This window comes from Drosophila simulans, chromosome 2R, assembly GCF_016746395.2.
Source record: "Drosophila simulans strain w501 chromosome 2R, Prin_Dsim_3.1, whole genome shotgun sequence".
NCBI lineage: Eukaryota > Metazoa > Arthropoda > Insecta > Diptera > Drosophilidae > Drosophila > Drosophila simulans.
Genome location: NC_052521.2, coordinates 16,634,791 through 16,647,194, shown reverse-complemented (window position 1 = coordinate 16,647,194; position 12,404 = coordinate 16,634,791). Strand labels below are relative to the sequence as shown.

Here is a 12,404-nt window from a genome sequence, read left to right as displayed (position 1 = left end):
GAACTAGTTCCGTGAACTAATGGTTGTTCAGAAACTCAAAATTAAATTATTATAAGTAAATAATATAAAGCATTTATTCCGCTATAAAAAGATTAATTTTAAAATTGCAAATAAATGTTTAATTCCACAGACGATGTGTAGCGCTCCAGTGAACCAGTTCCAATTCGGGAACAGCCCAGCTGGCTTATTATCAGCAGAAGGATTCGGTCACACTGGCTACTACGGAGAAATAAGTAATCATATTTTTAAAAATAACCATTACTAGCTGATAAAAGCCAGCGGGCAAGCACAATTCCATAACCTGAATCGACTATGTGGCGTTGAAGTGAAAACACCGCAAGGTTCACCGTGCAATTCACTCAATAACCATATCAACCCCACACATCTGGCGCAGACTGTATGTATAAACAGATGCACATACGGGGATGTGCATGTGTGTGCCCACTACCACCTACCGCATTTCCATAAACTGAGAGTTTGGCAATAACGACGAATCTCTCGCTTTCCCGACCAGATTAAAGAATTCGGTTATATAGCCCGCCGATCGACGGCCCGTAACTCTGGCGTCGGCAGAGAGTGGGCGTGCAAGTGGGTTTCTCGGGGCAGTAAGGTGTGGTTCCACAACACCATAAAGCAGACGAAGCGAAAGAAAAAAACAAAAAAAAAAAAACACACAACTTGGTGGTGGGAAAGTCTCTCTTCTCTTCCACCTGTGAAGATTTGCAGGAAGTCCGCCAGTTAGCTAGTTATTGTGTCATGCAATCGATATCCGCCGTAACATATGCTTCTGGTATCTCAGGTTGAAACCTCTATCCGGAATCGCCCACTGTGCGGTAACTGTGGACCATGAACACCGCGGGAGCCACCAGTCAACCGCCGCCCACTAAAAATGAGAGTGAGTTATGCTCTTGCCCCCCTACCACCACACCATAAAACTAAATGAAATCTATTTCCCCGCCAGTTCACTCCGAGGAGTATCTCATCCACGTGCATATGCCGAACAAGAGCTTCAAGGCTGTTCGGTTTAATGTCAAGGAGACCGTTTTCCATGTTATCCGGCGCACCGTCGAGGACCTGGGCACGGATGGACGGACACCCAGCATTCAGCGATATGCCTGCCGCATGCTCAACATGATAACCAAGGAGGTGATCTGGCTGGCCAGGAGCACTTCGATGCAGAAGGTTCTCTCGCACATCCTGACGCCCGGCTGCTCAAACGTCGACTGTCCCAACAACCAGTCGGAGTTGGATGAGGTTCTATTGGAGCATGGAAGAAGGATCACCGACAATAGGGTGTGGCGTGTGGAGCTCAGAGTGCGCTACGTGCCAAATAATATTCAGGAGCTCTTCGAGGAGGACAAGGCCACATGCTTCTATTACTTCAATCAGGTGAAAGAGGACTTTATCCAAGCCAATGTCACATCCATCGACACTGAAGTGGCGGTGCAACTGTGCTGTCTGGGCATTCGTCATTATTTCAAGAACATTACCGTGAAAGCACCAGACAAAAAGCAGCACATTGACTACATTGAAAAGGAAATCGGATTTAAAAGTTTTCTTCCTCAATCTGTGATAGCCACATCAAAGCCAAAGAATCTTAAGAAACTGATCCAAGTCGGTTACAAAAAGGTCTACAATTACAACGACATTGAGTACTTGACGCGGTGGGCATTCCTGAAGTTTAAAGTCACGTGTCCCGTTTATATATCGTTTCTTGTTACAGGTTCTTTGATCTTCTGAAGAATATTTATTTAACAAACTTCGAGCAGTTCTCGGTAACCCTGAGCTCGGCGTGGAATATTTCTGGAATTCTACACGTCGGTCCTCACATTGGTAATTACTTCACAGGTGTGCAAAAAATACCTTGCTAAACATATTTTGTACTTTTAGGAATCTCGTACCAGACTCATCCTCAGGCCAGCTTGAAGAACGTGGCTCAGTTTAAAGATGTGGTCTCTATTAAAACGTGCACTTTACCAAAGGAAAAACTGTCCAAGTCTGGCGAGAATACCACGGAACCAGAGCTTCAGAACTTTAATTGCAACTGCCAGAAGATTAAAACCCAAATAAAAATATCAGCTTCCAACAACGTGGAAGATTTGGTTATAACGTGCAATGGTATTAATGTGAGTTTGTAGTTTAGAATTATGCTTATTGCCTATTTTAACGCTTATTTTAATTATCTACAGACCGCTGAGAGTATTGCTGACCTAATTGACGGTTACTGCCGGCTGTTATCAAAAGACCTAGAGTTCACGATTTGGCATCGAGAGACAAACGCGTCGAACGAAGATAGCGCAAAAGCATTGCCCAATGATGCGACGCTGGGGTCCAATAAATCAACTTCAAGTCAGGGAAAACCGATGCTGACCGATGATTATGCCGAGATTGGATTATTGGAGGGCGAGGGCGACTACTCTACGCCCACCGTTCGGAATTATGAGTTGGACAGAGCCCTCATTACGCCGAGCGCCAAAATTGGTGTGGGACAGTTTGGTGATGTGTATGTTGGCACGTATACGCTTCCGAAACTGGGCAAGGGCAAGAACTCTGCAGGAAATGGAAAAAATAGCAATAGTGACCAAAGAAATGCCGATTCAAGGCCAGATGTTATACAAGTGGCGATAAAGACATGTAAAGCTAACGACGATCCTGAAAAAACCGAAAATTTTCTTGCCGAAGCTTGTAAGTTTTACAATTACGTTTAATTTGTTTGCACTTTCTTAAGACTCAAATTTTACTTTCAGATATTATGCAAAAATTCGATCATCCCCATATTATTCGTTTAATCGGCATTTGCAGCGTAATGCCCATTTGGATAGTTATGGAATTGGCCAAACTGGGTGAACTGCGTGCATACTTAAAGACAAATAGCGAAAGGTGATACTGAAGCATTAATAATTAATTTGATTTTAATAACTTGATTGTTTTGATTAGATTAAGCCACGGTACTCTACTGAAGTATTGCTATCAGCTTTCGACTGCTCTCAGTTATTTGGAATCCAAAAAGTTTGTTCACCGAGATATAGCGGCGCGTAATGTACTAGTCAGCTCACCAACATGTGTTAAGGTAATATTTAATTCACATTTGCGTTTGACTGAGATTTACTAAATTGATTTCAAACTTGCAGTTGGCTGATTTTGGATTATCACGTTGGGTTTCTGATCAGTCGTATTATCACTCAACCCCCACAGTTGCCCTACCCATTAAATGGATGTCCCCTGAGTCAATAAACTTTAGAAGATTTACCACTGCTAGCGATGTTTGGATGTTCGGTAAGTAAAATATGTGGCTACCTATCTACTATGGCTAACCTTGTATTTATATTAGGTGTCTGCATTTGGGAAATACTCATGCTCGGTGTAAAGCCTTTCCAAGGCGTCAAGAACAGCGATGTTATATTGAAGCTCGAAAACGGGGAGCGTCTGCCATTGCCTCCTAACTGCCCGCCTAGGTTATATTCGCTAATGTCCCAATGCTGGGCGTACGAGCCACTTAAACGACCAAATTTCAAGCGGATCAAGGAAACTCTACAGTAAGTCACCCTAAAATCTAAACAATACTTGATTAAACAGTATATTTTTTTATTTCTTAGTGAAATTCTGATTGAAGACAGCATTAATTCATCGGAGACACTGAAGCGGGAGCAACGAAAAGTGGCTTCCATGTCCTGGATTGGCAGTGATGACATCGACATTCCGCCATCGAAACCTTCAAGGGTGATGCACGATCCTGGTAATTAATTATATTTAGCTAAATTTATTTAAGTATTCTAATGCTTTAATTATTTGCAGACATCACTGGTTTAATGCCTGAAACAACGGGGCTACCTCAGACTTATATTATTGCACAAAATCCCGCGGTGCTGGCCAAACTGATGATGGAGAACCAAAAACGAGGCATAAATCCAGCGGCGTACACCACACCAGCTTCGGTATTTAATACTCTAGCCGTAGGATTAGATGACACCAATCCGAATGTTTCGCTTAAGACTACTAAGCTACCAGCAGCAGATTTGTTAAAACTTGACCCCATCGCAGAATCCGAAAGGCTTAGGTCCCAATTTTCAGCTAATAGCAGCGCTAGTCAACTGGCTAATCCCCTTACTGCTTCTGCTAACCCCCATGAATCCCTCAACTCACACCAGGCAGGAATGTTTACGGGTAGTTTGCCTTCAAAAAGCAGCTTCGTCGTTTGCCCACCCCAAACAGAGGAACACATGCAAGCCGAAAACATTTCTAACCCGTCTGTGTCCAAGGTGTCCGGATATAGCCTATATGGGAGCCTGGAGAGGCACCCACCACCACCTGCAAAAGCCATGCACTCCAAAGGTGGCAGCCTGGAACGCCACCAGTCATTGATGTCAGCCCAAAATCTTGTTTTCTACAATACAAAGCCGCCACCAAACTGCACGAATACGGCAGAGCGATCGAGGAGCATGGAGCGGAACACATACTTCCATGCCTATCGCCAACAGATGAAAACCTCTATTGAATGCGAAGCTCTTCCCGAGGAGATTTACGATTTTGGGGGCATCGGACTCAAGACTTGTGTGTCCGCTAGGCAGCAACCCAAGTTTAGCCCAATGGTTAATGTGCGACCAGCTGAACTGGGCCAAGTACAAAACACAGATTGCTTGGGATTACAGCCGAATATTCCTGTATGCGGCACAATGGACTCTTTTGGAGTTATATCCCCACACAACTTGGACGAAAGTCTAAGACATCAGAGAGAAATGGAGCGTCAGTGGATGACTTCGGGACCACAGAGCATCACAGTTAACCCTAACATTTCCGAAGGAGCTGCTTGCTTGGCCACATTGCAAGCTGAAGCCATGGGAAATCAGGTTTGGGCCTATTGGACACGTTGGCAGCCAAGCTTTGCATATCCTTTTTATTTCCCTTTGGTTTTTTACTTTTATGCTAAAGAGCATTATAACTATATTTGTATTTAGTAACATTTTTAAGTTAGCTTTGATTTATTTAAGTTTTAGTTAAAATATTCTTGAAATCCTTGAGCCGCGAGTAACAAATCCTCTTTATTTGCAGGGCATTCACAATGTTTTGGGCGAAAAACTACGACAACAGCAAAAGGATAGCAACAGCGATAGCGAATGGTTAATTCAAGAAGAATTGCTAGTGAGTACCAAATAAACACTATTAAGAAAGTGGTTTTCATATCATACAATTTTCAGCGGCAGAGATCCTGCTCAATACCTCAAGGATCGCTCAATGATCATCAGGCACAAATGTTTAAGCTTGACTTCATGTCAGCTGGTCCCTCCAGTTTGCCGGACTGCTCGAACTCCAGTTCTCGACCTATGACACCAAATGCCAATCTCTCTTCATTGAAGTCGAACCACTCATCGGCAGATCATTTGTCCAGCTTGACAACTGCAGAAGAACAGATGGGCTCAAATGCCCGAAACCTTGGTAGTGCAGTTCCAAGTCGACCACCTAACCGCGCAGATGATGAAGTTTATTGCGCCACCACACTGGTGGTCAAATCAATAATGGCGCTGTCGCAAGGTGTGGAGAAAGCGAATACCGAGGGTTACTTGGAATTGGTTAAGAACGTGGGCGTCAAGTTGAGAAACTTGCTAACATCGGTGGACAAAATATCAATAATATTTCCAGCACAGGCCCTCAAGTAAGCAAGTTCGTTGTTTATAAAGTTGATTAATTTAATGCTATTTGTTTATAGGGAAGTGCAAATGGCACATCAGGTACTTTCAAAAGACATGCATGAATTGGTCTCAGCGATGCGATTGGCTCAACAATATAGTGACACTACGCTGGATTGTGAATATCGCAAGTGAGTGCTAACCACCGAAACTAATTTTGATATTTAAGAATTCTAATTATGATTTCATTGGAAGGAGTATGCTGTCTGCTGCCCATGTTTTGGCTATGGACGCCAAAAACCTGTTTGATGTCGTCGATTCGATACGTCAACGTTATCAGCATCTATTCCCGCCATCCGCCACAAAAGAAACAAGTTGTTCGTCAAGTTTTGAGTCGACTTCTGGATCTATTGTCGCAGAGCCAGTTAATGACCTTGGTGGCTATATCAAGACTAGCACTTCTGGAGATTTGCTTCAAAACACAGGAATATATGATAATGATTTGCATCATAGCTTCAACTCGCAATTACAGTTGCAAAACCCAAAAGGAAGCATCGATTTAAGCGGCGGTGGTAGTCTACAGCGAGGGATGAGCCTTGGCTTGGACACCACCAGGTCGACAAACGAGCCGTTGCGAATTGTTGAGGAGACCCTGGGCAGCCCGGGTGAACATATGTACTGCAATACGTCCGCCTTGCACGGCCACGCGTAATTCTAAAGCTTGTGTTTTTTTCTATGCGAAGATAGATATTAACTTAACGACCTAACTACTGTAAATACTTAATATATATCAGAATATGTATATCACTCGAACTATTCAGCGGATAATTCGCTTATCTACGTACGGAATATACATAGCTTTGAACATACTTACTCACTAAAAAGTTTGACGAGACCCCAACTCGGCCGGCCGCATTCTCACATCGTCATGTAGTCAAAATAATTTAAGAAACAAAGACACGTTTTTGAATGAAGATGGCTAGTAATAGTAATTTATAGATAATCTACTCGATCTAATACAACTAAAAATTAAATTCATCATCATTTCGGGTGTGTTTTAAGACATTTATATTGTGATTTATAGTTTACCATTATAGGCTTTACTCGGAGCTAATTATTTTGGTGCAAGGTTCAATCACAAAAAATAAAAAGATTAACTAAACAAAATGCGTTGTTTCTTTTTTTAGTTATTCGTTGAATCCAAAGCAAGAACATTTTTTAATCATCCCAATAAATAAAAAACATCTTAGAATATACGGGGTATGGAATTCTTTAATAAGTTAACATCGGCTCACGTTACAAATGCAAATGTAATAAATCTTTTTATTGGGTCAACAAGTCATTAAATTAGGTAACAACACCTATTGACATACAAACAATGACGTGATTATATTGGATGAAATCTTTTTCGGAAGTGAAGTTTGTTTTGTACTATATAAAGAAAAATATTGGAGATAGCCATTAAGAGATTCCATGTAAATATTTGTTCGAGTTGATTTGCTAGCTTAGATATATATCCTTTACGAATATATTGTGCGCTCTATCCACTCCTCCAAAGTAAAGGTGGCTGTTTCGTTCTTCTCGGTGTCGCGCTCCTTGAATATATCTAGAAAAAACGTTTACAATAGAATTTCCACTTGTTTAAATTAGGATCATTCACATTACCAATATATGTCTTGATTTTAACAGCGCACATGATGAAATCATCGAAGGCTATTTTGCCATCACGCGAGCCATATCGATGGCCCAAAACATTTAGAACACGATTGTTTAGATGATAGCCGGCAGAGTTGAGAGCCTCGCGAAGCTGGAATCCGGATACCCTGCCCGTATTCTCCACATCATAGACCTTAAATATGGCCTTCCATTTGGCGATTTCCGAAAGTAAAGTCTCGAACTCCTCGAATCCCAGCTTTCCCGATTTATCAGCATCCAACATGGCAACCATGGAGCGGCAAACATCCTTGGAAAAGCCATGAGTCTCATCCACAATTGCTGTAAAGATTTGTTTGTATTCTATTCTTTTTTAAAAGCATATTATTTTACCATTTGGTGTTACAGGACCTCCATCCGCCGGATTGTCCCCTATCAGCCTCTTGTTCGACTGATCATTCATTCCCAACTGCTCCTCGAATGGCGTGCCCTTTAAAAACGGTCCACAAATCAAGGACAAAAGTCCACAAGCGCCAGCTCCATCGTCGCCAGGACCAGCAGCCTGGGTCTCAAAGGCCATGTTATTGGAGAAACGATTGAAAACCACTGGTTTGGGCAAATCTGAAAGAAATCGTTGTTTGAAACACCATGTGTGTAGTTTTTAATCTCGAGCCTTACCGTCCCTCATTGAATGGTCCAGAATGCGTTTCAATTCCATCCAATCCACCTCCATGTCCTTGCCGGCAATGCTGTCGAACAGGCGTCGCAAGCCCTCCTTCTGAGGATCAATGGGCTTGGGTGTTGGGAATCCTGGCGTAATCTTTAAAGCAAAATCTCTAATTAAGCGATCCCATTGACCACAGTTAACTTACCGTATCGGCTTTGCCGCCATAACCCACATGATCATCATTCTCTCTAGATGGGAGTGAAAAGCGAAATGATTGACATTGAAGTGAATGGAAAACAATTCGTTTATAGAGGAACAAATGGAATACAATACTATGTACAATACAAGGATTTCGAATGGCCTAATGAGTATTGAGAAGCAGATATTCAAGATGAGCTTAATTTGTTGGGGTCCATTATCAAAAGTATGTTGTTGTGGGAGTTTCCTTTATTTTTACTTTAATAAATATCTCGTTACATGACAAAATACAATTTAAACAAGGGTTAAAAATAATCCGAAAAATTAAACTTTGTTAAACCACCCCTTTGATAATTGATAAATTAAGGAAGTGGAACTATATATTAATCAGAATTATTCTTAACACGTAACAGACAGTTGGACAGACAGACCGACATTACATTTGAGTTTATCTAGAAGAAATATATTTCGAGTTTCTGGAATACTGCAGGCGTTAATCTCAAGTAAAAATATATATAAGAAGAGTGATTAAAAATGGCATAACCAACTTATCTGTCAGGAATGTGTAGAGGGTAAAGAAACAAATCTAGTCAAACATTTACTAGCACTAGAGATTAAAGAATACTATAGTCACATACCACATATTGCACGTAAGAAGCTTTTAGTTATAGAAACCCCTCATTATTTCTAATATACAAACTCATTGTCATTGTCTACTTGTACGCACTCCATGTTATTTTGAGTTTCTGAGAACACTCGAATGATGAACTCTCCCTCCTCGTTCGGATCGAAAGTTGAAGGCACAATCAGGTAGTGACCAGGAGGCAATTTGAAGCGAGCACACACCTAAATAAAAACGCAAATGTTAAGGGATTGCAACCATATCCTGGATATATCCGTATACGTACTTCGCGGGTGTTGATAAAGTGCGGCGATCGTCCCACAGAAGACTTGTATCTGAAAAAGTTCAGACCCTGGGGACGGTTTTCCAGTTCGCGATCATTAAGGCTATAGATAGCGAAACCAATGGTCAGACACTCCATTCCCATATTGCGCTTCGATCTGCGATTCTTTTGCATTAAGGCCACGATGACGGTACACTGTCCTTCTTCATCTTCCTCATCAGGATCGACTAGGGTGATAATGTACTGGGGGTTGTGCCAGAATGTATCCAGGAAATTGCGGCAGCCACCAGCTGTAACACCGGGTGTCCATTCTCCCTCATACATGGACATCTCCCACTTTCGCTTGCCACTGTTCTGTTGGTCCTCGGTCAGCGAATCAGGCGACAAATTGCAAATCTGAATAAAGTCATGGGTTATGAATCATGAAATATTTCAGCAAGAAATGTTAATAGTCCTACCTCCACGCGATCGAAGTGGTTAAGGAAATCTTGGAAGGACATCCAGAACTCTCCGTCTCTGTCGAATGTTAGTCCAATCTCCGCCTTCTGTTCCTCGGGTATATAACGCCATTCTGGTGAGCTATCACTCCATGGTCCATTCCACTCGGCCTCATTGCCCCAAGGATTGCGCATTCTTATCATAGGGATCTTTCCCTGGCGATTTGGCGTCACGATGTCAATAAGGCAAACCTGTTGAGATAAGTTTGTATTATTAAAAGTTCTTATCATAAAAAGTTTTCTAACAAACCTTGGTTATGGAGTAAGCGTGACCACGGATTAAGCCCTGAGGAGTTTCAGCCTCTGTTACATTTGGATCAGGCTCAATAGAGCATCCCATCATGGAATTGCGTTCAGCTGCTTTTTGCAGGATGGTGAATAGATTGCCGGGGGCTTCTTTTAAATCGTACCACTCGGATACGCCGCCAGTAAAGTCCTCCATGGCCTCGCAAGTGCTGCCTCCCTTTAGTGCCTCGTAGGATCCGTGAAGTCTAGAAAGCATATATACATGAGTGGAACGAAAAGTATGTGAATAACGTTGTCCTACTTGGCATAAGCCTTCTCCAGCAGGGCGCTCCAGAACTCGTTCTTCTCCGTGGAGTGCATGTACATCAGCTCTCCATTATAAGTGGGCAAACGGTCATCAATGATCACATCAACCCATTTACCTTAAATTTTAAATAAAATGGTAAGGAGCGCATGGATATTGGTTTTTAATAACTAACTTACCATACTGCCAAAAGCGGAAATGGAAGATACCAGCATAGTTCTCCTCGAAACTCTGTTCCGCTGGAATTACGCGGAAGAAGAGGTTGGATTCCTGAGTTAAATTGGCTGTGGCAGCCAAGAGCCAACTATAAATGTAAGCATTTATTTAAAACTATTAATTATTCTAGCTGTGGAAGTATAGATTTGATTCTTACCAGTCACCAAGCTCGCCTTGCTGGACATCAAAACGTGAATAACCCTCCACAAAAAACTGGGGATTCTCCGCGATTTCCTTTATAATTAAAGCATTTATACCTTCAGTTACAGGTAATATCAAAGTACCTAAAACTTACATGAGGTCTTAGCCATTCGATGTGACGATCTGGACGCCGGGAAAACTGAAGCGACTCGTTCGAGGCCGGGAAAAGTGGATCTTCGAAAAGGGAACCGCTGGCCAGGCAGCTGTTCAATATTGTCTCATAGTCCTGCACCTCGGAATAGGGTCCCAGGTTCGAGCTCTTCTCTCCCAGCTAAAAAATACGTGCTATTAGTGATATGAATCTAACAAAATTGATGTACTTGAGTAAGAGTATTATGTATGTACACGATAAAGTTGTGTAATGGAGTTGTATAAACGATGATGCGTTTTACACTTTACATGCGAAAGAAAAAGAAAACGAGGACAACACAGTACGACACTTTGGCAGCGCATTATCCTTGGAATGGAATTATGTCAATGCCACAAGGATGACGGGAGTAGGTACTTACGTTCCCATAGTACAACGTACTACTACTTTGAGATTGCAATGGTTGCTAATGAGTGGAATGTATATGTATTTGTTAACATGCATATGTAGATTTCAATGGATTGGTTTCTATGTTTGTTTAGTATAGTATAGCCCCCTGTAAATAAGTGATGATAACCCGGTGGGTCAACTTACAACTCTCATATTCTTGATGCTGGGCAATACCCTCTTGGTGTCGGCCTCCTTCTTGATGAAGATCTCGTTGATCACCGATCCGACCACATCCTTGGCCGCTCCCATTGCAGCCTCTCCAGCTGCGTTGAGGAACTCCTGTCCCGCTTGCCTCAAGAATCCCCTCAAGTCGTCCATCGTGCAGATATCTGAAAATATAATTATGTATGTAGTTTAATGTCAGTTGGCAGTGTAAGGTGCCGCCTCAGATTAAAAACCCATTAATAAATATTTATTGTTCAAACATTTGATGTCTAGTTAGCAACATCCAATATTTATATCGCCCATATTTACTTATAAGCCTCGCGGTGAAATTAAAAGCACACCCAGAGACATAAATATGGTTTAACGAGCATTACAGAATCGTTAGTATTCCCAGTGTGACTGGAAGTCCGGCTAAATGAAATTACTTTAATTCACGCAAACTGAATTATACTTTGGAGACAAGAATGTCTCGGTTCGCACCCAAATATAATTCAAATGTTTCTACATATACAATGCTGAATTTATATATATGTAGTCCCGTATATATGCTATATTGTGTGACATCATTCGGAAGCATGAGAATCTCTAGTGACTCAAAGGGTGTGCGCCATTCGGGAGATTGAGCTTCGTTTCTTATCCATATTAAGCCGGGATATTGACATTGACCCACGGAACTACTACAGATGTACCGCACATATAGGGTATATATTTTTGTGACAATAGTAAATTGGCCTTTAATTGGGGCGAAATATGCTAGATGGGCTCCCATCTGTTATTGTATTTGCGAACATTGGTAATTCCACGGCGAAACCCAAACAGGTTTGATAATTAATGCATTCTTCTGGACTGGCTCATTCCCGTGACCACCATATTTTCGTAAAGAATAGTAGATTCGTCATAAGCACTTGATATTTCTAATACTATATATATTTGACCATTTCCCAACGGACCTTGATTGGCCGAGAGAACGATTTCCGAATCGAATCACGCACTTTCACTCCCCAAAATCACAGCACAACAATAAAGTAACGGAACCGCGTACCTTCACCAGACGGAGATATTTACTCACTACAAATATTTATATCTGTAGCTCAACACCTGACTGCTATCGAATGTTTTGGTATTTATGCTTATCGAAGTATTTGTGATTTGCCAGCCCTATGTCAATTTAAATACATCGATAGCTGCAA

At 41.7% G+C, this 12,404-nt stretch overlaps 2 protein-coding genes across 5 annotated transcripts; one reads left to right on the top strand and one right to left on the bottom strand.

The window, feature by feature from the left end:
- Window positions 1-152: 152 nt before the first annotated feature.
- LOC6735258 (focal adhesion kinase 1) lies at window positions 153-6,791 on the top strand. Of its 3 annotated transcripts, none has more exons than XM_016181544.3 (16): window positions 153-233; window positions 800-895; window positions 962-1,664; window positions 1,724-1,833; window positions 1,891-2,126; window positions 2,190-2,685; window positions 2,748-2,880; window positions 2,938-3,070; window positions 3,132-3,276; window positions 3,332-3,536; window positions 3,597-3,736; window positions 3,796-4,847; window positions 5,050-5,139; window positions 5,196-5,650; window positions 5,705-5,815; window positions 5,880-6,791. In XM_016181544.3, exons 2-16 carry the CDS (start codon window positions 847-849, stop codon window positions 6,334-6,336), a joined length of 4,515 nt encoding a protein of 1,504 aa, XP_016028602.1. In that variant the 5' UTR covers window positions 153-233; window positions 800-846; the 3' UTR covers window positions 6,337-6,791. The 3 variants fall into 3 exon arrangements, with proteins under 3 accessions (XP_016028602.1, XP_016028605.1, XP_016028606.1); XM_016181547.3 differs by having other exon boundaries at window positions 173-397; XM_016181548.3 differs by having other exon boundaries at window positions 174-895; window positions 3,796-3,935.
- Window positions 6,792-6,878: 87 nt separating this feature from the next.
- LOC6735257 (calpain-A) lies at window positions 6,879-12,395 on the bottom strand. 2 transcript variants are annotated; one of them, XM_016168519.3, is made up of 15 exons: window positions 12,257-12,395; window positions 11,194-11,378; window positions 10,606-10,782; window positions 10,468-10,544; window positions 10,274-10,398; window positions 10,092-10,212; window positions 9,795-10,035; window positions 9,506-9,736; window positions 9,051-9,443; window positions 8,870-8,988; window positions 8,150-8,192; window positions 7,956-8,097; window positions 7,671-7,898; window positions 7,290-7,619; window positions 6,879-7,230 (listed from the first exon to the last, which is right to left on the bottom strand). In XM_016168519.3, exons 2-15 carry the CDS (start codon window positions 11,365-11,367, stop codon window positions 7,145-7,147), a joined length of 2,487 nt encoding a protein of 828 aa, XP_016028600.1. In that variant the 5' UTR covers window positions 11,368-11,378; window positions 12,257-12,395; the 3' UTR covers window positions 6,879-7,144. The 2 variants fall into 2 exon arrangements, with proteins under 2 accessions (XP_016028600.1, XP_016028599.1); XM_016168518.3 differs by having other exon boundaries at window positions 12,165-12,308.
- Between the last annotated feature and the right edge of the window lie 9 nt (window positions 12,396-12,404).